Here is a 25,557-nt window from a genome sequence, read left to right as displayed (position 1 = left end):
CCCCACCCTCAGGCCTGTGATTGCAGCGGGGCCCCTTGGACCCTCAGCCAGGCCCCTCAGCCTCCCCTCGGCTGCTGGGCACCCCTGGGCCTGGGCGCAGCTCTAGGCCCCCAAGTAGCGGGGGTGGGGTCGCGGATTCATCAGGCCAGAAAGCGAGTGGGTGGGCCGGGTGGGCCAGTGGGGTGCGGGGGTGCCCCATCCTGTGTCCACTTTCCTGAGCCCTCACCCAGGCTTCAGGCCCTCATGCCAGAGGCCAAAATGGCGCTGACTTGTGGGGTCATCAGCTCAGGCCAAAGCAGGCAGTTGGGGCACCTGTACCCTCCTGGTCCCCCACCATCAGAGTGTTTAGGGGACTGCACCCCACCATGCCCCAGGAGGCAAGCAGCGGGCACAGCCCTGAGGTCATGGATGCAGCTCGGCCACTCACCCCCCATTCACTCAGTGCTTGGAGTCTTGCTGAGGGCCAGCAGAGGCCAGCAACGGGGGGCGTTAGGTGGTGGGTGCACAGGCCAAGCGGGGCCAAGGCCGAGGTGGGGGGCGGGGCCTCAGAAGGAGCCAGCCACAGTGAGATGGCGCGGCAGCCAGGCTGGGCTTTGGGCACCCGGCCCTCTGCCGGGGCTGGACCCCGGCGCACAGCCCCCCCACACCCCCCACCTCAGCCGAGCGGCCCTCGGCCCCCGGGCGTCCCGGCCCCGGGCAAGCCTGAAAGGCCTGCCGGATCTTGGTCCTTGTGCCAGTAGCACTTGGAGCTGGAGCAAGGCTGCCCCGGTCTCGGGGGTGGGGACCCCGGCTGGGGCAACGCGGTCCTCTCTGCTCCCCCTGCTGAGGACAGCGTGTGTCCGGCCAGGACGCCCAGGCATCCTGGGGAGCGCAGGGGCCCCATCAGACAGCCACACTGGGCGGGGGTGGGTGAAGCCTCGGCTTCTCCCAGCCCGGTGAGCTCCGTGCTCCCCGCACCCGAGCTCGCGCATTCACAGGTGACATGCGTGCTCGTGCTCAGCCAGGTGAACGAGCTGGCGCACACGGGCCTGCCCACCCCCTCCCAGGCACAGCTGCCCCTCCGCTTGGTAGCCGGAGAGCAAGCAGGTGTGTGGGGACCCGGTGGGCGGGCCAGGTCCCAACACCAGGGTCAAGCCCCGCCCCTGGGCCGTGAGACCTGGTCACACCCTGACGACACATTCCTCAAGTCCCTCAAGTCCCGTCCCTGGCCTCTGGGCACTGACTGTCCCCAGTCGGTGACCTCAGAGCTGGGATATTCCCAGGAACCCTCAGGAGGGTGTTCTCAGGACAGAGAGACAGAGGACACTTCCTGGAGGCAGCATGTGACCCTGGGTCATGACGCCCATAGGAACTGGAGCCCCACAGTGCCCGGGCTGGGCCAGGCCCTCGCAGAGCCTCCCACACTGAACCGCCACCCTCCGCTTGGACTCCTCCCCGCCTCACGCTGGGCCTCCACTCCCATCTCAGAGCCCCCTGCCTCCTCTCTGAACCCCACTCCCTCTGTGAACCCCCCTCACCCTCTCTCAGCCCCTACATCCCCTCCTCGAGGCCCCATCCCGTTTCTGAGCTCCTTGGCCCCTGCCCAAGCCCCCACTCCTCCTCTACATCCCCACACCCCCTCTCCAAGCCCGCACCCCCTCTCCAGGCCCCCCTTATCACATGTCCCTCTGAGACTCTTCACCCTTATGACGGACGGGAGCCTCGGCCCCCTCCTGAGCCCAGGTCTCCCCTTCTACAGGGATCGGGCACTCCCCACCCGCTCCTGCAGTCAACCCACATCTCGGCCCTTCTCCCGGCGGCCGGCCCCTCCTGGGGTCGCGTTCCCAGGCGGCCTGCTCTGTGCACCCACTTCCTAGGGGTCTCCTGCTGGCCTCTGACAGAGTGTTCTCGGTGCTCCTGGGGCGGGGCGGCCTCCGGGCCTGCCGGGCAGGTGGGCACAGTCTGAGGCTAGCACTATGGGTGTACGGCAGGCCATCCCCCAACGGGGGGCCCCACTCCGTCCCCCTCAGCAGCTGGGGCCGCTGCCCTGAGTCTGGCTCACGGGCACTGGGGGTGCTGCACTGCGGGGGAGGGGAGGGCCAGGCGTCTGGGGGGCTGGGCGGGGGAGGGGTGCATCCAGGTGGCCTCGGTGCGTCCAGCACAGACCCTAGCCCTTGGTCCAGGCCGGCCCTGGGGCCTGCTGGCACGCCGCGCTGGCGGGCCGCAGCTGCTCCCCTGCCCCAGGACAGCGTCCGGGCCTCCGGCTGGGTCACGGGCTTCCTTGGGCTCCAGGGACCCACGTGTGTAGCCCAGGCTGCTCCAAACACGTCCTTGTGGCCCACCTCGTCCCTGACTCATCTTTACCTCTGACTTTATCACTTGGGGGTGCTCCCAGCCCTGACCTCACTCTGCTCCCTGGACCCAGAGCTGCGGGGGTGGGGGGGGCAGGGGCAGCAGAATCACAGGTTTGGGGGGCTGTGCGTGTGAACGCTGGGTGACCCACGTGTGAACACATGCACGTGAGCAGGCCGTACACTTGAGACGGTGGGCGGCAGGGGCAAGCATGGTGGTGGTGGCTGCCCGGCGGCAGTGAGCGAGGGCCTGACGAGCTGGGCTGAGGTCGGGGACCACCCAGGAGCTCAGGAGCCCCAGGCTTCTCTTCTGAACAGGGGCTGCGAGTTCGTTGTCCAGAGCGGCTGCGGCTTCAGTACCTTGGGGGCGGTGGGGGGAGCTTCCAGGCACCCAGCGCCCCCAGACCTGTCTGGGCTGCAGAGGCCTGCACTGACCCCAGCCCCGCCCGGGCTCCAACCTCTTGCCCCGGACTCCCCGCCCTCTGTGGCTGAGCCGGAGGCTGGCCAATCCCCGAGGCCCGGGCCGCGCCCCGGCCGGCATGACTTCGAGTGTATAAATACACCTGCCGGGGCCACAGCCAGAGAACCCACACCTGCCGCGAGAGCGTGCCCGGAGGAGCGCACGCATCCCCTGCCCCTGCTGCCGGGACGCCACACAGCCCAGCAGCCAGCCCAGGGCCACCGAGAAAGCTGCTGGCAGCCAGCCCGTGGACGGACACCTGCCAGGCGGAACTCAGGCTGGGCCCAGACGGACGGACGGACGGACAGCTGCTGGAGCACGACGGCCGGCAGCCTCAGAGCCGGGCCCGGGCCGGCCAGGAGGACCATGCCTCGGCCCCGCTGACGCCCGGCCACCAGGTAAACCCAGCTCATCTGGCACTCACCTCTCACCCGTACCGGCTCAGGGTGGGGCAGCTCCGTGGAGGGGTGCGGCATTTGTGCCAAGGAACCGGTTCTGTGGGGTGCACGGGCCTGGGGGAGGACAGCCCACAGTTCCCCCAGACCCTGCCAGGGCTGCCCCCTCGCCGGCGGCCACTGTCTTCCTGCTGACATGCTGAGACATGGCGAGGGCACTCATGACATCACAGTGATGTCACCGTGACTCACGGCAGGCCGTCACGGTGCAGCACCACCCAAGCCTTCATGGCATGTCGCCGAGAAGCCATCCCACTGGCCCACCTGGACCGACCAGCAGGTCATGGTCGGGTCACCTCTGGGGTCCTCCTGAGCTCCATGGGGCACGTGCCCAGGGTCTTCACAAAGGCCCTGGTCTCCTCTGTCTATCATGTGGCTTCCTGGGGTGTGGACCTGGGCCTAGTGAAGGGGCAGGGGGCAGGGCCCTAGTCAGCAGGCAGGTCACCTGAGCCTGGCCAGGGAGACAGACAGGGTCCTCTGTGGAAATGGGGCAGGAGGCGGACGCAGCCGTGTGCTCGGCCGGGAGAGGGCAGCAGGCCCGTCCCCTGCCCTCTCTGCAGTGGGCTTGGGGCCAGCACCAGGCCCTCAGGCGGGCCGGCCCTGCGGCTTTGGGGTGCAGCTGGGTAGCACCAGCCCCCAGCACCTCTCTGCCCCTGCCTCCCCATCGGGCTCAGCTCAGCCCATGTCCTGACGTCCCCCAGCCAGGCCCGGCACCCGGCCCTCGCACAGCTCCCAGTCCGAGGCCCGCAGGGACCCGTGTTCAAAAGCACTTAGTCCTGCCCACTGGCAGGGTTCCTGGCTGGGTCTCCCACTCTCTGAGCTGCCTTTTTACTCCCTGGCCGTTGTGTCACGAGACCTGGGCCCGGCCCGGCGGAGCCCAGATGTAAGTAGCAACTATCGTGGGCCATCGTCATCGTCACCTTTATTTCTGCGCAGGGAACATGGCCGTAGAGCAGAGGCAGTAAGAGGCATCCAGCCAGCAGCCAGCATGACATTCTTGTGCACACACCCTCATTCTCTGACCCCTCTGGGCCCGTCAGGCCTGAGCACCCCAGGACACTCCCCCTGCCTCAGCCGGAGCGGGAGGGGGCGGAGCGGAAAGAGCTCAGTGGGGACAGGTGGGACTTGCTGGCAGTGCAATGTCCTTCCTGGGGTCTTCGGGACTGGCACCAGGCAAAAGAGGGACCAGGAGAGAGCGACAGGCTGACCTTGCAGGAAGGGGCAGCCTGTGGTCACTCACAGTGGTCTCTGTTTGTCCCCTAGCCCAGAGCCATGTCATCAGACCAGCAGGTGTGGCACACAGCCATGCCGCCCCCTGGCTGGAGCAGCCCCACAGCCACAGTGCCCAGGTCCCCCGGCTCGGCCAGCAGCCCCAGGTCGCCCGGCTCGGCCAGCGGCGCCAGGTCCCCCGGCTCGGCCAGCGGCGCCAGGTCCCCCGGCTCGGCCAGCGGCGCCAGGTCCCCTGGCACCCCTGGCTCAGAGAAGGTGGCCTCCCCACTGGAGTGCTCGATCTGCTTCTCTGGCTATGACAACATCTTCAAGACACCCAAGGAGCTGTCCTGCACTCATGTCTTCTGCCTGGAGTGCCTGGCACGGCTGGCGGCCGCCCAGCCAGCAGGCCAGCCTGGCGGTGAGGCTGTGCCCTGCCCATTCTGCCGTCAGAACACGGCCGTGCCCCCCGCCGGGGCCCCCGCTCTGCGTACCAGCCGCCAGCTGCAGGCCAAGATGCCGGTTCATCTGCGGCGGGAGGAGCCCGTGTGGCTGGAGGGCACCAAGCTGTGCTGCCGCCCCTCGCCCCCTGCTCCTGGCCTCGCGGCACCCGGCTTCGTGTGCGTGGACGTGGGCCTGAGCAAGCCCGCGGAGCCCGCGGTGCCCACGCCCACGCCCACCCTGGGGCCCGCCCGCCGCCGGGGCTGCCTGGCCCGCTGCTGGGCCCGCTGTGGGGACTGGAGGCGCCTGGCGCTGGTCGCGGCGCTGCTGCTGCTGCTCTTCTGTGTGGTCCTCTGGCCCGTGCAGTGCGCGCTCAGGACCGGGAGCCTGCACTGCCTGCGCCGGCCCCCCGCCCACGCCGCCGTGGCCACCGAGACCTACGCGGACACCTTCTCACTCAGGCCCCTGGCCGACAGCTAGGCTGGTCCCCTGCTCCACGCGGGGGCTCCCAGCCCACAGCTGGAGTCATGGGTGCAGCAGGTGTTGGGACTCAGTCCCCAGGACCCATGAGGAGCCCTAACACCTCTGCGGACCCCATTTGGCTCACCTGCCCCTCCCCGCATCTGTGGGGCTGGGTCCTGGTGAGGTGGACCGCCCCTTAAGTCCCATCATGCAGACGAGGAGACTGAGGCCCCGGACACAGCCTGGCGAGACCCCCGCTCCCTAGCCACACTGTGACTCACCCACAGAGAAGGGAGGGGCGCACCACCCGGCCTTATTTCCACATTTCCCCCACAGCTCCTTCCCCGGGCAATGTGGCCCCTTCCGTCGGTGGCAGTGCCGACTCAGCGCCCCCGTGAACTGTACATTTTTAAATAAATTATTTTGTATCCACATTCGGCAAGGGTTCCTCACCCTGTGCCCCTCCCTCCTTGCACCGCTGGGCCCCTCCCTCCAGAAAAACCCACTGTCCACCCCTGCCCCAGAGAACCTCAGTCCAGGGGACACGCCCACTGGCTCAGACTCCCAGCAGCCCCTGGGGGGGTGGGCCTTAGGTTCTAGGCAATTTAAACCCTGCCCCTGGCACCTGTGGATGGGCTGGCGCAGTTCTGGGCTTGGCTGTCCCCCAGGACCATGAGGCTCCCAGGGAGATGGGGAGGGTCCAGAGCACCTGGGACGGGGTGAGGCCTTGGCCTGATCCAGAGCCCTGCCCCCCTCCCTCAACCGAGGTCACGCCAGCCACACCCCAAGAAGTCATGGCCCCACAGTCCTGCTGGAAGCCCTCACTGGAGGGCTGCAGAACCCATGGCCCCCAGGAACCTTGGCCTAAGGGTGCACAGAAGCAGAGCTGGCGACAGACCCACAGGCTGGAGGGTCTCTCCAGCAGACCCTCCGTGGGCCGGGCTGGTGAAGCAGCCAAGGCCCGGCAGCCCCAGGCGGTTTCGATATCGGCCCCGGAACCCTGAGCTGCCTGGTTGGCATGGCCAAGAGAGGAGCGGCCAGTTCCGACTTGCGCAGGTCTCAGCCTCGCCCCTCTGCCCAAAGACCAGGACTTCCTGCTTCAGCCAGCTGGGCCTCTGGCTGGGGTGGGGAGACCCTGGAAAAGCTGGGCTCTGTCGTGGGGACCCAACGCATCCTTTCCCCAGGCCCCAACGAAGACAGAACTGGAAACAGGGCATTTTACTGAGGACACCCAAAGGCCCAGCACCATCGGGGGTGGGACCGTGGCGAGAGCTCGGACCGCATGACGCCACGAGCCACATCCCCGTCACATGAGTGACGTCACACGCCACACCCAGCCCTGCCCGCGGCTCGGCGCAGGCAGGGCCAGGCATGTGGGGTTGCGCATGTGGTCACATGAGTCCCTCCCGGCAGTCCCTCACTCCACAAGCACGTGTCCATTTGTGCCCGTAACGCGATGGCCTGGGCCAGGCCTGGACATGGCAGGAATTGAGCTGCTGCCCAGGCCACATCCCAGACCACCCAGCTGTGGGCAGGGCTGAGGGGCAGCTCTGAAGGTGGCGGCTGGGGGTGGGCTGTGCTGCGCAGGATGCAGGGGGCCAGGCACACTGGTGGCTACAGGCAGGTCAGGCAACGCTGGCCACCAGCTGGCTGGGAAGGCAGACACTCAAACATGTGCACGTGTGACAGCCGTGCTGTGCATGTGGTCACTGCTGGGCACTGCTGGCCTCCCACACTGAGACAAACCACAGCCATGAACCCTGCTCCCTCCGCCCTCGCTTGGGAGCGCCGGAAGGGACCGGGACGCCGCGGCCCGTCCCATCCCTGGGCGTCCAGGCCTGGTGGGGAGGGCCAAAGGGGCAGACTCCAGGCCCTCTCCCCCAGCGTTCCGGGGCAACTGCGGTCTACACCGTCCTAAACACGGTCCTTTTAAAGGACGCGAAGGCCGGCCCTCGTGGGCTCCGGGGCCCTCACCGCCCGGGGCTCGGCAGGTTGTCGTACATGCCGTCGGAGGTCTCCGGAGTCCTGCGGGTGGAGACGGGGTTCTGTTCCTCCGCGCAACCACTCCCCAGCTCCGCCCCTATGGCACTGCGCGGGCTAAGCGCCCTCGACCCCACGCCCAGGCCACGCCCCCACCCGGGACCCCGGCCTGGTCGCGCACCACGCCCCCGCTGTCGCCGCGGGCACTCGGGAAGGCGCGGGTCCCGGGCTGCGGCCAGGATTGACGGGCACCGCGCTCACGTTCTGATAGTCGCTCTCCTCGCGCGTCTCACTCTGGGAGGAGGGGACACCAGTCACCATGGTGATGCCCGCGCAGGCCCCACCCCTTTCCTTCCCCGCCCCCACCTGTTCGCGCAAGCGCAGCTGCTCGCGCTGGATGTACCGCTGCAGCGCCAGGTACACAAACTTGTACTGCGCCTCGGTCTGCACCATCCCTGAGCGCTGCCGCCGCACCAGCTGGATCGTCTTGGGGACGTCGATGTCGCAGTCCAGCCCTGGGGATGAGCGCGCTCAGGGCGGGGCCGGGAGCGTGGGGCGGGGCTAGATGGGAGGGGCGGGGCTAGGCGGAGGGGCGGGGCTTTATCAGAGGGGAGGTTCACCCTGTCGGCGCACGAGGTCCACCAGGATGTCAATCACGATGATAGTGCCAGTGCGTCCGATGCCGGCGCTGTGGGGACCGACCAAGAGGCCTGTGGCGAGTTCAGGGGACGAAGCCGTGGCCCTGCCCATGGTTGCACCTGCGCCGCGTGGCCCCGCCCCGCCCCCATCGCACCTGCAGTGCACCACCATCGGCCCCGCCCCGGGCGTGCTTCTCTGCGCCCGGTTCACCTCATCCAGGAAGCCGAGGACACCGGCGGGCTCGGCCGGGACCCCGTGGTCGGGCCAGCTGAAGTACTGGTAATGCCTCACTGTGCGTGGTGGCTCCTCCTGGGCAGGACGAGCTGGTGAGAGCGCTCTGGGGCGGTCTGGGCCATTGTCAGATGGGGCCGGGCCACGGGTTCAGGGCGGGCCTGCCGTGACCTCCGGGGTTGGAGGAGGCAGGCCGTGGCCAGGAGGAGGGACTGGCAGGGCCAAAGGGAGCGAGAGAGCATGGGAGGAAAATAGGGGATCGAGGGCTTGGGGGGGCCTCACAGGTTGGGCCATGTGGCTCAGGTGCCTGGGGAAGGGAAGAGGGAGCAGGTTTTGGGGACAGTGAGCTCTATTTGAGAAGGACCAAGTGTGAGGGTCTGTTAGACATGCAGGACTGGCGGGGAGGGGTCTGTGCCTGGGACAGAAACAGCCACCGGGGACCCACAGGGAGACTGAGGCTGCTGAGATGCACGAGGAGGAGACTGTGGAGCGAGAGGCCCATGTGGGCGTGGGGCCACCCTGCACCCCGCAGCTGGGGCCTGGGGTCCACGGTGGAGAATGTGGCCTACCTGTGAACACTGCCCAACGGGGTTGAGAGACATGGAAGCCAGCAAGGCCCGTGGGACTGGGTGGAGCCAGGTAGGGGGTTCTCCCAGCACAGGCCCTCCTCGCCCCCAGACCTGGGGACTCCCTGGGGACTCTGACTCTGGCCCTGTACGTCCCGTTGCCCTCAAGGCTCACCTGGTCTGGCCGCCACACGTGCAGCTCCCGCACACAGTAGCCCTGGGCCTGGTACTCAGCCACGCTGCACACGTGCACACAGCCATACTCTCGGCTGCCACGCAGCTCTGGCCAGTAGCGGAAACACTTGTTCTGAGAGAGGGCGTATTGCGTCAACGGCGCTGGGAGACCACCAGCACCCCCGCCCTGTGCCCTGTGGGGGCGCATGCACACGCTTGTGTGCTCGGAGGCTCCCCACTCCCCAGAGCTTCCCCGGGAGAAGCAAGGCTAGGCCGGCCACCAGCGAAAGCCAAGGCGAACACATGGGGACGGGCCTGCGCTCCCACCCGGCCTCGCTCCACTTCCTTGGTGGTCATGACAATGACACGCGTGTTCTCCTGAAGCACCATCAGCCAGAAGGCGGACACCGTGTTCTGCAGGCAGCCCTGGGTGGCGATGTACACCTTGCCCAGTCCATGGCCTGCCTTCTCCTCCAGGTCACTCTGAAAGGGAGTGGGGGTCAGCCTCCTGCTGTTACCAGAAATCAAAGCACCAAGATTGCAGGTCTATGTAAATGATATGCAAAGTATCCCCAGGTTGCTCACAAGCAGGTCCCTCCCACTATAGGTTAGGGAGGGGCTTAGGGCCCATATTTAGTCGAGCTCCCTCTCGGGACCCCTTGGGGACTGCCACGCCTCCTACCCCCAAGTATGTACTGTCCTGCCAAGGTCCACAGCCTGACTCTTCCTAGGCCTGCCAGCAGGAGTTCAAGCTCATAACAGGGAGACAGGTGGCTGGCATGTGGGCAGACAGGGCTCAAGATGTCCTGTTTGATGCAACTGGGCCAGATGCAGCTGGCCACGCACACGTGCCTCATGCACACCCACCCTGATGTAGTTGGCATTGATGTAGTCGGCTCCAGGCACGCTGTCATCCACACCATGTAGGACGACACGGGTGGTATCAACTGGGAAGAAAAGATGCCCCTCAGGTCTCCAGGGGAACCCACCGTGAAGCCCCCGACCACCCGCGGCCCCGCCTCCGCCGCGCAGCCCCGCCCCTCACAGGGAAGGATGTTCTTGTAGCGGTTCTTGGGCTTGTTCTCCAGCCGCTGCCCCTCCTTCCTGGGGTACAGAAGCCGGCATTCCTGCTGCTGCAGCATCTGCAGGACGCGGGGGCTTCAGCTGTGGCCCCGACGCTTCCCCAGAGCCCTCCACCCGCTGGAGGACGGAGCCTGGAGGGGCAGCGCGCGCGGGCGCACCTCGAACTCCTCCCAGAAACCCTGCGTGGCCTTGCCGCCGGCATCCGCAGCCTTGCTGAGCTCCTGCACGCGGCTCTCCATGCTGGCGGCGCTGACTCTCGTGGCCTTGAGGGGCTGGCAGGGAGGGCCCGGTGTCCACGCCTGGCGGGTCCCTCGGTGCCCTTCCCAGGGCAACTGCCAGGGCCCTACTCCCCTCCCCCTGCCACCCCTCCTTGGCGCTGCCCGGCGCCCTCTTCCGTGGGGAGAGCGGGCCCCCTCTGGCTCCCAAGGCTCACATGCGGGGCCATACCTGCTTGAGGGGCACCACGGCCCCCGACTTCTCCACCATGGGGTTCTTCTTGTAGCGCTCAACCAGGTCACCGAGGGAGTCGAACTGCTCCCCGCCTCCCACATCGTACTTCCCGTCTGGCTGCGGGGGCCACAGTGAGGGGCCTGGCAGCGCTGCCGCCCCCGAGCCACGCCCCCACCTTGGCGCCACCTCCCACCTGGACGCGGATCATAACGTGGGTGACGGGGGGCCGGGGGTCCGCTGGGGCTGGCAGCTGCGTGAGCACGGACAGCACAAAGTCCCCAGGCTTGCTCTGACTCTCGCGCACCAGGAAGCTGCCTGGACGCCCCTTTTCCATCAGCAGCTTCTCAGCTTCCTTGCCAGACAGGTGTCCATGGTACCACCTGACCCAGGCAGGGGCGGGGGTACAGGTGAGCCTGGGAGTCACAGCTGGGCCTGGTGAGGGGCACAGACCCGCAAGCAGCCGGAAGACTCCGGGACAGACACAGAGGCGAACATACCCACCCAGACCTCAGTGACCCAGGCAAGCAGCTCGCCCACCGCTCTGACCTCTGCAGGGCCCGGGGTGGCCACCAGGTGGCAGCCTGGTCCTCAGCCAGGAGCGAAGGGCCCCTCCCCAGACCAGCCCCAGCCCTACCCTGGCAGACGCCGCTCCCTCAGGCCCCAGCAGCGCAGATGGAGGCTGGTGCGACCAGCTCGCCCGCATCACCGGCCAGGAGGGCGGGGCGCGGCTGGTGCCAGGGCTCCTGCCGCACACGCACCCCTGCCCCGGGGCGGGACCTGGAGGCAATGAAGCCCGGAGCCCGGGGCGGTGGGGCGAGCGGGGGCGACACCCAGCAGCCTTGCCCAGCAGGCCCTGTCCCCTCCAGCACAGACGGCGGCGCTCACCGCTCCGACGTGGGGTCCTGGCAGCCCAGCGGGTGCCGAAGCTCCACGGGGGCCCCGCTGCGCTCGCGGAGGGGCCCCCCGCGCTGGCCGGTGTAGTGCTGCAGCAGCTCCGCCAGCGTGGCGAACTTCTCCCCGCCGTACAGGTCGTAATAGTCGCCCGTGTTCTGAATCTTGATGTGGGTCACCTCATCCTGGCGCCTGGAAGGGCGGGTGCGCCAGCCGCCATGGGGGGCTGCTCCCACTGTCACCACTCTGGCTTCCAAAACCGTCCCCGGCATTCCCGCCAGGAACAGCCCAGGCCAAGGCCAGGCCTCTGTGCAGCCCAGGCAAGGGTGGCTCTCCTCCGATGACCCAGGACGGCCCTGAAGACAGCTTCCGGTGGGACTCGGGGAGCCCCGGGAAGTCCAGAGTGAGGGCCACCCAGTCCTCCTGCTCTTTCGTTTAGTAGAGAATCACGGACCTACGGCCCTTTAGAAGCCCCCTCCCCGGACCAGCGCCTCCTCACCGACTGACCCTTCACCACCCAGGTGGATTCGGCTCTGCCGGCCACAGGCTCCTGGCCTCCCGCCCGTCTCCTGCCCCTCCTCCCCCACGATGGCCAGATGAAGATGGGAGAAGTCACAGCCCTTGAGGCCTCTGCCCCCTTCCCGAGGACTCCCCTTCCTGGGCCTTCCCTGAGGGCTTTTCCACATGGCTCTGTCCTGCCCAGGGGCCACCGGCCAGCTCCCTACCCCACAACGATCAGGCTGCTGGGCCCGGTCCCCTGCGGGGGTCTTTGCCGCCCAGGATGCTGCCTACCACCCCTCAGGAGGACTGGGGACCCGAATCCCCACCTGCACCCCCGGCTGGCCCGAGGCTCACCCCCACCTACCTGACAGACAGCGTGAAGCCCCCGGGGCAGCTGGCACTGGGTCTCACCAGGAAGCTCCCGTGCCGGCCTCTGGACAAGAGCAGCCTCTCTGCCTCCACCCCGCTGATGTTGGGGTGAAACCACCTGGAATGGGGACAGCGAGTCGGCCGCTCTGGGGAGTGTGGGGACACTGGCTGTGTAAGCCCCAGCCCAGACTCACGCCCAACCCGCAGCGCCGCCTTCATGCCGAGCACCCTCGCGGCTGCGCGGTCGCCCCGAGCTCCTGCCTCCTGTGGCCACTGCGCGGGGTCTGAGGCTCATAGGGTCCCAGAGACACAGGTGACCAGGGGGCCTCCAGTGCCCCCATATGGCTACCCTCAGGACCCTCAAACGCCCTCGCCTGGCCCCCCCAGGGCGCTCCTCGTGCCCCATCAGCACACCTGCTGGCTCCACCCCCCACATCCTGGGTCGCCACTTCCCACGGGTCTGAGGGGCCCCAGCACACTGTGACCACCCCTCAGTCAGCCCCACCCCAGCCCCGCCACAACGCACCTCCCCCCACGGCCCCCTGCACCGAGGGCCTGCGCACCGGCCGCTCCCTGCCGCCAGGCCACACTGCGTCCCGGGGGCCCCCGAGCGGCAGGGCTGTGTTTAGCCCAAACAGTGCCCGGGGCGGACGTGTCCCTGAGTCGAGCAGTGGTGGGCGGGTGCACGTGCCGGTGGGTGTGTGGACAGGGGGCTGCACCGGAGGCAGAGCCAGGGGCAGAGTGCTGACCGTAGAGCAGGTGTTGGTGTGTGGCCGGAGAGGGTCCCAGGCTAAGAGGGGCCAGCCCTGCCCCCTGCGACAGCTCCTTGCAGGCCTCCCCTCAGAGAAGGGGACAGCCCCCAGCGTCCAGAGTGACAGCCAGGGAGGGCCTCGGCAAGGCTGCGCAGGACCCCGTGTCCGAAGCCACGACTGCTTCAGCCCAGGGTGTCCTGCCACCAGGACAGGGACTTCCTGGCCCAGGATGGACTCGCCCTCAGTGGCAGCCCCAGAGTGCCGGCAAGAAGCCAAATGGCTGCCAGACAGATGAAGGAGCGAACAGAGGAAGGAAGCCCCGCCCCCCACTGGCTCTGTGCCCTAGCGACCCCCAGTGGTGACCCCACGCCTTGTACCTGGTCTACCACCCCTAACACTGTCTCCGTGGGATCGCATCTGGTTCCGAGGTGTCCCTGTTCACTGCACAGATGACGCACAGTCTTGGGGGGGGCTCGGAGTCCTGCCTCTGGCAGGAAGCCAAGGTTGCCAACTCCCCGTGAGCGGCCGCGCGGCCCCCGCCCCCGCCCAGTTCACACGCATAACCAGGCCCCGGCCGGACGCCACCACACAGCCACTCGAGAGACGGGAACGAGATCACCCCTGCCCCCACACGGACGTTTCTACAACGGGGTCAGCTCACATCTCTTGTTTAAAATTCGCCCAGACCCTTCTTCCTCCTGGCCCTCCCGCCGCTGTCCCTCAGGCCACCCGCCTGCGGCCCTGCCCTGACCCTCCTGGTCTATACCCACGGTGCACGACACAGTGCATGGGGGTTGTGCACGCGAAGGTCCACACTGCGGTCCAGGCTGGTGCCCAGACCTGTCCCCAGCCTTGCGGCCCCACCAACACCGCAGCTTTCAGGATCCTGGTCCGGCCGGTCCCCAGCAGCTGCCGACTCAGCCACCCACCTCCTGCTAGAAGCACGACCCCACTCGGCAGTTCCGAGCAGGTCCTTACCCTCCCTGGTCTTCCACCTCACCTGGCCCAGGTCCTCTGCTGGGCCCTCGGCCTCCTCCTCCCGACCCCCCGGGGTCAGAGGCCCCCACCTGTGCCCACGACGCCTGCACGCCCACGTGCTGCCTACACATGCGTGTGTCGTCTGTCTACACCGCCGGCCCCGCTTTGGGGCTCCAAGCTTCAGACTCATAAACACAACTCTTGTCAGCATCTGTTTGGAAGGTAACAGCATCTCCATCTTAACATCTGCAAAATTCAAAGCTCCTGGTGACGCCCCAAGCCCTGACCTAGGTCCCCTCACTTGGCCATGGCTGAGGTGGCTGCCCCGCAGCCCTCGGCTCCCTCCTCCTGCACCCCTGTGCATCAGCACCCTTTGTCCTGACTTCCAAACCTGCCCAGGACTGGTCGCCCCCACACCACCCTGGGCCCAGCGCCCAGCGCCCAGCAGCTCTCGCCTGCACTACTGACTCCAGGTCTCCGGACCCTACAGCCAGGGACAGAGGGATTCTCAGAAAGTGTCCCCCAGAGCCGGCCAGTGGCCCTCCGCAGCCCCCACGGGAGACCCTAGGCCCCACGCAGCGCGAGGGCTCACGCCGGAAAGCCCCGTGCTCCGCACCTGCTGGCCGACCTCGTGCGCCGCCTCCACCCGCGAGGGGCACGGCTCGCCTTTCCTGCGCGTCCCCCCCCACCCCCCCCCCCCACCCCCCGCCAGCGCCACAGCGCCCCCGCCGCCCGGCCTCCTCCACGTGGCACTGGTCGGCAGCAGGCGGGGCGCACGCCCTTGTCGCCCTGCATCTTCGCCGCTAAACGTGAGCGCCCACGGCGGCACGCTTTGTTCTGACCTCCCCAGGTCCACGGGTCGGGTCAGAAAGGCCCGGAAGCCCAGATTACCAGGCCGGGGTCGCCCAGTGACAGCAGCACCCTGTCCACGCTCTCCCTGGGGGAGGGGCACACCCTGCCAGGCCGCCCCGACCTTCCTCCCAAATGGCTCATACGGGAGCCACACCTGGGGGCACTTTTGGTCCAGGGGTCCAGCAGGTGGGGCTGCCAGGGGGGCCTTCCTGGAGGAGGAGCTGCCACACAGTGACCTCCAGGGCCAGTCACAGCAAAGCAGGCAAGGCCACCAGGAAGAGGGACCCGCACAGGCAGGCGGCAGAGGTGGGGACTGGAACCCAGGAGGAGGCTTCCGACCTCCCGGGCACCCACTCTGTGGAACCACATCCTGTGCCCAGACTCCCCTCCCCCAGCCCCGCAGCCTCAGACTCCGGTCCCAGGTGGACGATGCAGGGGCAGAGTGCAGGGGCAGAGTGCAGGGCGGAGGCCCAGCACCGAGGCCGCGGAGACGGTGAAGTGCACCTTGCTCGTCCTTGCGCAGGGGCAGAGTGCAGGGCGGAGGCCCAGCACCGAGGCCGCGGAGACGGTGAAGGGCACCTTGCTCGTCCTTGCGCAGGGGCAGAGTGCAGGGCGGAGGCCCAGCATCGAGGGCCGCGGAGACGGTGAAGGGCACCTTGCTCGTCCTTGCGCAGGGGCAGAGTGCAGGTGGAGGCCCAGCATCGAGGCCGCGGAGACGGTGAAGGGCACCTTGCTCGTCCTTGCGCAGGGGCAGAGTGCAGGTGGAGGCCCAGCATCGAGGCCGCGGAGACGGTGAAGGGCACCTTGCTCGTCCTTGCGCAGGGGCAGAGTGCAGGGCGGAGGCCCAGCACCGAGGCCGCGGAGACGGTGAAGGGCACCTTGCTCGTCCTTGCGCAGGGGCAGAGTGCAGGGTGGAGGCCCAGCACCGAGGCCGCGGAGACGGTGAAGGGCACCTTGCTCGTCCTTGCGCAGGGGCAGAGTGCAGGTGGAGGCCCAGCACCGAGGCCGCGGAGACGGTGAAGGGCACCTTGCTCGTCCTTGCGCAGGGGCAGAGTGCAGGTGGAGGCCCAGCATCGAGGCCGCGGAGACGGTGAAGTGCACCTTGCTCGTCCTTGCGCAGGGGCAGAGTGCAGGTGGAGGCCCAGCATCGAGGCCGCGGAGACGGTGAAGGGCACCTTGCTCGTCCTTGCGCAGGGGCAGAGTGCAGGGCGGAGGCCCAGCATCGAGGCCGCGGAGACGGTGAAGGGCACCTTGCTCGTCCTTGCGCAGGGGCAGAGTGCAGGGTGGAGGCCCAGCACCGAGGCCGCGGAGACGGTGAAGGGCACCTTGCTCGTCCTTGCGCAGGGGCAGAGTGCAGGTGGAGGCCCAGCACCGAGGCCGCGGAGACGGTGAAGGGCACCTTGCTCGTCCTTGCGCAGGGGCAGAGTGCAGGTGGAGGCCCAGCAGCGAGGCCGCGGAGACGGTGAAGGGCACCTTGCTCGTCCTTGCGCAGGGGCAGAGTGCAGGTGGAGGCCCAGCACCGAGGCCGCGGAGACGGTGAAGGGCACCTTGCTCGTCCTTGCGCAGGGGCAGAGTGCAGGTGGAGGCCCAGCACCGAGGCCGCGGAGACGGTGAAGGGCACCTTGCTCGTCCTTGCGCAGGGGCAGAGTGCAGGGCGGAGGCCCAGCACCGAGGCCGCGGAGACGGTGAAGGGCACCTTGCTCGTCCTTGCGCAGGGGCAGAGTGCAGGTGGAGGCCCAGCATCGAGGCCGCGGAGACGGTGAAGGGCACCTTGCTCGTCCTTGCGCAGGGGCAGAGTGCAGGTGGAGGCCCAGCACCGAGGCCGCGGAGACGGTGAAGGGCACCTTGCTCGTCCTTGCGCAGGGGCAGAGTGCAGGTGGAGGCCCAGCACCGAGGCCGCGGAGACGGTGAAGGGCACCTTGCTCGTCCTTGCGCAGGGGCAGAGTGCAGGTGGAGGCCCAGCACCGAGGCCGCGGAGACGGTGAAGGGCACCCTGCTCGTCCTTGCGCAGGGGCAGAGTGCAGGTGGAGGCCCCGCACCGAGGCCGCGGAGACGGTGAAGGGCACCCTGCTCGTCCTTTCGGAGACTCGATCACACGTTCCACCCCGTCTCCTCCCCACAAGCTGCCGCTGGGCCTATCGCGTGGAAATCTCCAGGGCAGGGCATCCTGAGAGGTTGCGACAGCTCCCACCCCCACCCTCCCACCATCTCAGGCCAAGGCGGGGCCCTCGCTACCCCCACCAGGAAGCAAAGCCCGCCGCTCCTGGCCGGGGGGCGAGGGGTGGGGGGCGAGGAGGTAGGGAAGCCACAGTCAGTCTCCAGTCCCCAGAAGCCCTCTGTCCCGGGGCCCAGGGTCGCCTCCGTGTCGAAGAGCTCCCTGCTCTGTGATAGGTCGTTCACTTACCACATAGTGAGGTAGCCAGGCAGGCCTGGGAGGGTTGTGGGGGGACATACTGGGCCCCAAGAGGACTGCGCCCTGGGCCCCTCACGGCCCAGTTGAGCCCAGTCAGTGTTCAGGGGCCCAGGACGGCACGAGTCACCCAAAAGATCAGCCTGAACCCAAACCAGCCGCCGGCTTGTCCAGACCCCTGCACGGCCTTGGTGTCCAATCTGCAGATGGCACAGCCCCACCCCTGGGACCCTGGGAGACACACGAATGGCCTGTCAACATGCCCACGCACATGATACGGAGGCCGGACATGCCCGCGGGCAGACGCTTCTCTGAGGGTGGGAGACGCGTGGGCAGTGGCCGAGGGTCCTAGGCTGAAATTCCAGGGCTGAGGATCCAGGAGGACAGGCCGCGTCCCCCCATCTCCCTTCGCCAAGCGCTCCGCCCGGGCCCTGGCCCGCCCCCCACATTCCCAGAGGAGCCTCCGCCGAGTCCCATCCTGTCCGTACAGACCCAGTAACCCAGACCCGTGCTGCCCGCTCAGGCTCCCGGAACGAAGGGGTCCTGAGGGGGGGCTGCGCGGCACCCTCATGGGCCAGCCCTGTCCCGGGCACCCGGAGCAAGGCTGAGTCAAACCACAGTGCCAGGAGCCCTGGGGCATGCTGCCAGTGGTGGTGCCCGTTGACCCACAAACCACAGAGCCTCGGGAAGGGGACATGGGGCGGGGGCAGGCGCGGGGGGATGGGCTTCACTTGGGATTCGGTCTGGCCTGCCCAGGCCTGATAGGGGTGTGGGCAGGGGCCCCGGGCCGGAGGACTGACAGTCCGGATGGCCATCACAGGGCGGGGTGGGGAGGGGCTGGCAAGGCCGCGCAGAGCCACACCCGGGGCTTTCCCAGGCTGGCCCAGGGTCACACGCACATGACATGGACATGGCCCTCCCTGGGCACCAGAAACTACTTGGCGCACAAATAGGAGTGAGGCTGATGGGAGCCCGAGGGGTCATTCCAACCAGAGCCCGAAACCCACTCCTCCGAAGTCCTGGCAGGATGTTGAACCTCGGAGTCACAGGGCTGACAGGTCCTTAGAGATCCTTCTCACTTCCTGAGTCCAAGAGGGCCCACAACCCTGCCAGAGGCCACTGTGCCAAGCGGCCTTCTCCCAACACCCCTCGTCGGAGTGCGGGGACCCTCTCCACGGAGGCACCGCCGATGGGCGGCAGGGTTTCTGCCTCGGGCCGAGGACCTCGCTCAGGCAGAGGGTAGCCCTGTGAGCCTTGTCCACCCCTCACAGATCCAAGGGATCACTCGGGGTCATAGGGCAACCCCTCCTGTGACCTCCACCCTCAACCAAGCGCCAAGTGCCAGGAAAAGGTGCCGTGTGTCTCACACCTGTGCAGCTCCCGCTGACACGCACGTGCATCAGGAATCTGAGCTCACACGCGGGTGTGCGCATACACCCAGGGAACAGGGATCTGGCAGGAAGGGCAGGGAGCCGGAGCCCTGGGCCTGTGTGGCTCTCACCACGTCCCTGCGTGGGGGACTGCCCCTTAGAACTGACCCCGCGGGGAGTCTGGAAGGGACATGAGCCTGCCGAGAGACAGCTATTCCTTGCAGGGAGGCAGGTCAAGGGTCCAGATCTAGAGAGGGCGATGAGACCCTCTGTGACTCCCTAGTGCTTCTGCCCTCAGCTTTGGGCCTAGGGAAGGGAGGGTGTACCTCCAGGGGAACTCATCTCAGGCGGCCAAGAGGGAGACTGCATCGGGACAAGGCGTCTGGAGGGGGAACAGAGGGAGGGTCTCCCACCGTCCTGACACCTGCTGCACATTCGGGCTCCAGACACTGCCACTCGCCACCTGCACGGCATCTCTATTTTCTAGGGTCTGGGCACCTCTGACCTCCGCCCCCGTCCAACCCCTGGCGGAAAGAGTCCTTTCCACCAGCTTTACGGAGGCTAGCTTGGGGCGCACCCAAGCATCTGGTCCTGGCTGCGGAGGGGAGTGGGTGTTAGGACGTCAGGCCTAGGGGTGACTTGGCCAGGACTGCCAGACGTCCCGGCTCGCATCTCGCCTGCGCCCCCCAAGCGCATTTCCTGGGGTCGCGGTGTCGGGTCAAGGGGCAGCCCAGGCTCACCTGCGCGAGGTCATATCCGCTCTCCGACCGGTGCTCTGCGGGGTCCGGGCGGCCGCGCCCTCGGGCCGCTCCGAGGACGCCCCGCCCACCCAGAAGCCCCGCCCACGACGCCCCGCCCATCGCGAGGTCCCGCCCCTGCGGCTTCCTTAAAGGCGCCGCGCACACTCGTCTCGCTGTTCTGTTGGGGAACTTGAGATGAAAGCAGGTTTTCCAGGGCCCCGAGCTTCAGACCCAGGGGTTCACACGGGCTTCTGGTCTTTGAGGGAGAAGGTGCGGGGCAGTCCCGGGTCCGAGCGGCCCCCAGCTCCCGGCCGCCTCTGCTTTATACATAACGGATCTGCTGGGCCGGGTTCTGTGCACCCCGGCGCCTCCCTCTAGGAGCCTCCAGGCTTTTCCGGCCATCGCCTCCAAAATGGGGGCGAAGGGCGTCCTGGGAGACCCTGGAGGGGCGCAGGTGGGAGGAGCCCACGTGATAACCAGGCTTTCCGTCTCAGCCTTCCCACGTGGGGGCCTCCCCACTTCCTAAGTGACGTGCACTCCCTTCCCCCTTCCCCCTTCCGACGGCAGGGCACCCGCTCCTGTCACAGCTGCCCCAGCCCCCGCCGCGGGCTCGCCTGCACCCACTCTGCCCCCTTGTCCCCATTGGCCAAACCACCCATCTTCCAAGAGCCTCTGCCTGGGGGCCAAGCCCTTCCTCACCTGGGTTCTCAACCTCGAGATCCCCGAGATCCCGAGATCCCCGTTAGGAGTCAGGAACTTCCGGGCCCCACCCACCCAGCCCCCTCCACCCCTCCAGCTTTCCTCACCCCCCCCCCCCCCCCCCCCGGCTGCTGACCACCCAAAGGTCCTACACTGACAGCCCCCTCCTCCTGGAAGCACTGGCTCCCAGAGCACTCTTCCCTGGTCTTCCCAGCTTTGCCGCCTTGCTTTCTCCTGGACCACCTCCCAGTGTGGGGCTCCCTGCTCTGCTGGGAAGGTGGGGAGCCCCCTACACCCTGCTGTGTCATGCTGGCCTCAGGCCAGCCTCCCTTCTGCCCAAGCAGCCCCCTGCCCCCTTCTGTCCGCTCAGGGGCTCAGAGACTCAGCCCAGCTCTCCACATGCATCAGGGTTGTCCAGCCCCTCATGTCCATCAGTGAGTCCCCTGCCCATGTCAGCTCAGCACCAGCCCACTGGTTTGGCCCTGAACTTTCCTTTGTTCATCCTGGGACATAGCACCTTGTCCCACAGCAACTACCCTGCCTTCGAGTCTGACCAACTGCTGCTTCAGCCCCTCCAGGCCGGCCCTTCCTGCAACTCTTCGAACAGACCCCAGGCTTTTTCCCAGGACTGCCAGGCGTCGTGGGTCCACCTGCTCCCGCCACCCTGGCTCACGGCCCACTCACCCCACTCCCCGGCCACCAGCTGTGCCTCCTTTCTGCTGGGTGACCCATGCCCAGCCACAGCCTGCACAGCCTCCTCTAGCGCTTGGCAGGCCCTGCGGGTCTGCACCGGGGTGGCGGCTTTTTGCCGACCTTTCCTGGAGCCCCCAGCTAGTCATGCCCGTTCTCTGTGTCCACTGTCACCTGCTCACCACACTTCTCAGGGGTTAGGGCCTCTCTTCTCCTGGACCCCCAGCACCTAACAGCTGCCCAACACACAGCCTGGCCACACTCACACTGCCTTCTGAATGAGCAAGTCGCTGCATAAGGGATGGGAATGCGAATGCCACTGGCTGTGGGTCACCTGGGTGCTGAGCTTACAGGCGTTTGCATTTAATTTCATTTTTTTTTCTTTTGATAGAAAATAGAAAAAAAGAAGTTATACTTAATAAAAGTCTGGAGTTCTAGGGAGGAGGCTCCTGGTCAGAGGCGCACAGCTGCTGCCCAGACCTGAGCCCTCAGCGCTTCTGCTGAGCAAGGCCAGCGCCGGGCCAGCCTGGGCCACGGAAGGGCTGCCTACCGCCCACCCCCGACACCAGCCTCAGTGCCCCAAGCCCACTCCCCTCAGACAACCCCCTCCAGCCAGTGCTCACACACTCACCCGCAGGCTGACACGTGTGCAGACACACGCATGCACGCCCTCAGGGCAGTGGGGGACAGGGGCTGCTGCCTGCAAGGCCTCCTCCCAAGGGGGGCCGCTGGAGTGCTGCCCCCACCAGCTCCGTGCACAGATGGGCACACTCACCGCGCGGGGTCTCCTCAGAAACGGCCCTGCACCCCAGCGCAGGGTCCCCTCTTCCACCCAGAGCCATCTAAGGGAGCTTGAAGCCTGCACCACCATGAAGCTGAACTAGAAGCCACGAGAGAGAAGCCAGCCGGGCGGGACTGGAGGGACAGACACAGGCACCTCTGACGTGTTGAGACTTTATTCCACGGTGACTGACACAGACAGACTGGAGTTAGTAGCGTGACGTGTGGGGCCCCCTCCCTGCAGCCAGCCCAGGCCCCTGCTGTGGGGACTGGGCTGCCACCCCCGCCAGGACTGGGCCGGGCTGGGGCGCCACGCTGCAGTCTAAGGCATTTCTGGCTTCGCGGCCGTCTCTGCCGTCCCTGAGGCCGGCCCTTGGCCCGTGGCCAGACACCAGGCCTGCCCCTGGGCACCCGTGGGCAAGGGCAGCCGCCGCTCACACCAGAACTGTGAGGATTTGCTGTGCGTGTCCTCAGCCCCTCGCAAGCCGGGACAGGAAAGATGACGGCCCCACCGGCCCCAGTGTCAAACGAAGCCCAGGCGGGAAGAATGCTGTGGTTGGTGCTCAGGCCTGGACGTCTGTCTTCAGTGGAGACGCCGGCTGCCCAGGCGAGCAGGCGATGGACGCCAGCCACTGCGCAGTGACCCGCTCCCTCTCAGGGTCCCTCACAGAGCCTGAGGTGTCGGGGAGGGGACAGGGACATGTCCAAGGTGGCTGGGTGGATGGGCAGGACCAGCTGAGGGGCAGGGCCCCTGGAACAAAGCCGGGCCTGGCCTCTGCTCCCCAGCACCCTGGGACTGGCGGACACAGCTGGGAGGGGGTGCAGTGTGGCCCCAACGATAATGTCATTTCTCAGTCACAGTGCTGGCGCAGGAGGCGCAGGCAGGACCAGCCAGGCTCGAGGCTGGTCCTGCTGAGGCTGAACCACTCGCAGGATGGGGACTGGCTCAGTGTGAGTCTAGGAACGTCCCCTTCAACCCCAGCAGCGGCCTCCTGCCCTGGGGACACAGATCGTGCCGGATGGAGCATGGGGGTCTGCCGACAGGCCGCAGACTACGACAGCCCAGTGCAGGTGGGCACAGGGGAAGCACAGCACGAGGGCCTGGGACGGCAGCCCGCGGTGCAGGTGGGGTCCCGAGGCTGCTGCGCGCGCCACGGCCTCCTTGCGGCCACTTCGTGCCCGCGAGTTGCCCGGCACCAGGTCTGTCTCTGCAGCACGCCTGCCTGGACGGAAGGCGGGCAGAGCCACGCGTCCCTCCGGCCAAAACACAGGCAAGAAAATCATATCAAAAAAATAACGAGTTTACAAAAATAGAAAATAATTACAGCAGGGTGGGCGGGGCCGGCGGCCGCCTCACAGGGCGGAGCAGGGCCGGAGAGCTGGCCTGGCGACCGCATCCTCCAGCAGGTGCAGCGGGCGCTGCCCCACCACCACGTCCCGCAGGCAGCCCACGAAGCCCGTGCCGTAGGCCTTGGGCAGGGCCTGGCCCACGGGCAGCTTCTCCAGGCCTCCTGCAGGACAAACACGGGGAAGGCCCCCGGCCGAGGCTCAGTGATGGGCGGGCCAGAACGCTGGTGGGCAGAGAAACCCACCAGCATCTGAACGAATGACAAGGTGAGTTACCTGGAGCCCGTCGGTGCCCGGGGGCGGGGGGGGGGGGTGGGCAGGTGACTAGCAGGCATGCTCTAGCCACCCTGGGAACTGCAAGGGCCAGGACAGGAGGGGACAGGAGCCTAAGCCTGGCTGACCCATCTGCCGTCCTAGATGGGGCTGTTTTGGGCGCCACTCTCCGTAGCCAGCCCCAGGGAATGGGGTCTGTCCCACAGGGGTTCTGAGACCCTCCCCCCGGATTCCCTACGAAGCACTCACCCAGCCAAAGGGCTCCGTCTGTGTCCAGCTGTGTGGCTCCCAGTGGGGAGGAGCCAGTCACGGGGGCCTCATTGCCCACCTGAAGGGAGCCTTCCCTCTGTTCCCTGGGGGGTGGGGGTGAGGCTGTCAGGTGGCTCCAGGGCCTGAGCCCCAAGACCCCCACACCAAGTGTCACCCCTGGGAGCCAGAAGGAGGTGGCACCAGCCCCTGGAACAGTACTTGGTGGCCAGGGCAGGGGGGTGTCACATGCGTCAAGCTTCGCTGGAGGGGACAGCCAGGCTCGGACCAGAGGGACATATCCCCAACCAGTGGGTGAGCAAGGACTTCTTTTTCGGATCAGGGGCTGCCTGGCCGTAACTGCTGTGCCCTCTCGCCCCTCCCTCCCCCACTTGCTGGCTTGACCTCGGGCTGGGCAGCGGGCCCGCCCGAGTCTGCAGTGACCCTGCACGCCCTGATCGGGCAAGTCCAGGCACCTCCCATGCTATTCTCAGAGGCAGGGCCCCCGCTGACCTGTGCGCCCTGACCCGCAGCCAGCGGTTGGTGTTGACCGGCACGGTGGAGCGCAGCACCACAGGCTGGGAGCCCAGGTCGTAGGTCAGCTGCAGGTGCCCATCCACGATGGCCAGTGCGACGTAGTCGGCCCGCTCCGTGGCCTTGCCACTCCACAGCACCAGCCCCTGCGTGGCCTCGGTGCGCAGGCTCAGCTCGAAGTGGTTGTTCTGCAGCGCCTTCTCGCTGGTGGGCAGAGGGCTGGTCAGGGCCTCCCGGAGGGCGGTGGGGGCAGGGCGGGCAGGGCAGGAGGGCAAGGGCCACGGCTGCAGAGGCCACGGGGTGGCTAGAGGGGTCGGAGGCAGACACCAACAGCAGAACAGATGGCCAAGAGACAGACGGTGGGAGGCGAGGCCAGACACACGAGTAGAGTGAGGTGGACAGACAGAGGGACAGCTCGGCAGATGGGGGGGAAGACGGGGGTGGGCAGCTGGGGCGCCGCGTGCTTACCCATGAAGGGCCCCGGAGTCCGGAGCTTCGGGGCTTAGAAGCAGGAAGAGAGGGAGGCAGGTGAGCAAGGGGACAGACAGGCCGCAGTGCGGGGAGGGGAGGGACCCTCGGCGACCCCCCGGGGCCCCTCCCCCGTGGTGGGAGGCAGGAGAAGCGAGCGTCCTTGTGAGACACGTGGGACTCCGGGCCCTCAGCCCCACCGCCCACAGAGCCGTGGCAACACACACGTGCCACACGCATGGACAGACAGCCAGTGGGCAGAGCCCGGGCCAGGCTCCTCATGTCCCAACACACATGCATACAAGTGCACACGCACATACGTGTGCACACCATGCCTGTGGCGAGGGCTGGCTTCAGGGGGCATGGGGTGACTGGCCGTCAACACATGTCCTAAAAAGGGGTCACACCCACTTTCAAGCTGGGAAATGGAGCCTCGCAAAGCACAAACAGCCCCCGGCCCCGCCCTCCTCCAGGAAGGAGGTGCGTCCTGGGCCTCGCCGGGGAGGAGCGGAGAGGGGCCTGTGGACAGTGAAGGGGCCGGGCCCAGGAGCTACTTACGCTGGGATCTCATTGGTCAGTTCGCTTGGAAACAAAGAGACAGAGACAGTGAGAAGGAAGGAAGGAGGATGCAGGGCAGCGAGGGGCGGAGCTGGGGGTGCTGGGCCCACCCCGCGGCCACCTAGCCGGCAGCGGAGGTGGTGAGTCCGGCACCTCGCCCCGCAGGGTGGGCAGACCAGACCTGAGGGGCAGCAGAGGGCAGGGGGCGCCCGGCTCCTGAGCGGCACGTTACCTCTCGGTCACGGCGTTGAGGTACTCAATGTAGGTCCGCCCGTCAAAGGCCAGTGCGTCCATGTCCCCTGCCGACTTCTCGATCAGCCCTGAAAGACAGTCAGGGTGAGGGCCGGCCTGGGCGGGCCGCCCCCGCCAGCTGCAGCCCTGTGCCCGCTCTGCTCACCCTTCTCACAGTGCAGCCCCGAGAAGCCCCCGGGGCACAGGCACTCGTAGGAGCCCTCCCGCGGGACACAGGAGGCCCCATTGAGGCAAGGGTGGCCTGAGGCCTGGGTGCAAGGGTGGTCTGCAAAGGACGAGACGTCCACCGCCCGCACCACGTGCTCCTGCGTCAGCAGCTGGTGGCCTTTGAGGGAGACCTGGGGGGTGAGGGAACAAGAGCCACTGT

The 25,557-nt window shown here is 67.4% G+C and overlaps 3 protein-coding genes across 22 annotated transcripts in view; 1 reads left to right on the top strand and 2 right to left on the bottom strand.

Moving 5' to 3' along the window:
• The first annotated feature begins 2,082 nt into the window (after window positions 1–2,082).
• Window positions 2,083–5,791, top strand: RNF223 (ring finger protein 223). Its single transcript, XM_016144523.2, has 2 exons — window positions 2,083–3,188; window positions 4,509–5,791. The coding sequence occupies exon 2, from the start codon at window positions 4,518–4,520 to the stop codon at window positions 5,373–5,375; it is 858 nt and encodes a 285-aa protein (XP_016000009.2). The 5' UTR covers window positions 2,083–3,188; window positions 4,509–4,517; the 3' UTR covers window positions 5,376–5,791.
• On the bottom strand, window positions 5,236–19,413 carry LOC107510717 (tyrosine-protein phosphatase non-receptor type 11). 13 transcript variants are annotated; one of them, XM_016144517.2, is made up of 15 exons: window positions 19,344–19,413; window positions 12,237–12,359; window positions 11,366–11,563; window positions 10,674–10,860; window positions 10,478–10,597; window positions 10,189–10,302; window positions 9,993–10,089; window positions 9,815–9,894; window positions 9,275–9,430; window positions 8,949–9,080; window positions 8,131–8,285; window positions 7,958–8,025; window positions 7,704–7,852; window positions 7,519–7,631; window positions 5,374–7,382 (listed from the first exon to the last, which is right to left on the bottom strand). In XM_016144517.2, the coding sequence occupies exons 1-15, from the start codon at window positions 19,355–19,357 to the stop codon at window positions 7,328–7,330; spliced, it is 1,761 nt and encodes a 586-aa protein (XP_016000003.2). In that variant the 5' UTR covers window positions 19,358–19,413; the 3' UTR covers window positions 5,374–7,327. The 13 variants fall into 13 exon arrangements, 12 of the variants coding, with proteins under 12 accessions (XP_016000000.2, XP_016000001.2, XP_036082209.1 ...); XM_016144514.2 differs by lacking the exon at window positions 19,344–19,413 and having other exon boundaries at window positions 5,236–7,382; window positions 11,366–11,794; window positions 12,237–12,742; XM_036226316.1 differs by lacking the exon at window positions 19,344–19,413 and having other exon boundaries at window positions 5,366–7,382; window positions 12,237–12,564.
• Window positions 19,414–21,672: 2,259 nt separating this feature from the next.
• The window catches only part of AGRN (agrin), a 31,708-nt gene continuing 27,823 nt past the window's right edge, over window positions 21,673–25,557 (bottom strand). For 7 of the 8 annotated variants that reach the window (XM_016144527.2, XM_016144528.2, XM_036226047.1 and 4 more), the window contains 5 exons: window positions 25,336–25,528; window positions 25,171–25,258; window positions 23,892–24,116; window positions 23,382–23,485; window positions 21,673–23,023 (listed from right to left, as the gene is read on the bottom strand). In XM_016144527.2, coding sequence (XP_016000013.2) covers window positions 22,866–23,023; window positions 23,382–23,485; window positions 23,892–24,116; window positions 25,171–25,258; window positions 25,336–25,528 — 768 coding nt within the window. In that variant the 3' untranslated portion in view covers window positions 21,673–22,865. Of the gene's footprint in view, window positions 23,024–23,381; window positions 23,486–23,891; window positions 24,117–24,380; window positions 24,414–24,938; window positions 24,963–25,170; window positions 25,259–25,335; window positions 25,529–25,557 lie in introns of all 8 variants that reach the window. The other variant, XM_016144524.2, reaches the window with a different exon arrangement.

This window comes from Rousettus aegyptiacus, unplaced genomic scaffold, assembly GCF_014176215.1.
Source record: "Rousettus aegyptiacus isolate mRouAeg1 unplaced genomic scaffold, mRouAeg1.p scaffold_m13_p_1, whole genome shotgun sequence".
Lineage (NCBI taxonomy): Eukaryota > Metazoa > Chordata > Mammalia > Chiroptera > Pteropodidae > Rousettus > Rousettus aegyptiacus.
This window is presented reverse-complemented; position numbering and strand designations above follow the sequence as displayed.

Bases quoted from the DNA above. Each gene is read 5' to 3' on its own strand.
- LOC107510717 (XM_036226134.1), bottom strand. From the start codon at position 12,460: ATGAAGGCGGCGCTGCGGGTTGGGCGTGAGTCTGGGCTGGGGCTTACA. The intron at 11,795-12,236 runs GTAGGTGGGGGT...ACGAAAGAGCAG, and splicing joins GGCTTCACGCTGTCTGTCAG to GAGGACTGGGTGGCCCTCAC. The intron at 9,081-9,274 runs GTGGGAGCGCAG...GCCCTCTCTCAG, and splicing joins AGGAAGTGGAGCGAGGCCGG to AACAAGTGTTTCCGCTACTG.
- RNF223 (XM_016144523.2), top strand. From the start codon at position 4,518: ATGTCATCAGACCAGCAGGTGTGGCACACAGCCATGCCGCCCCCTGGC.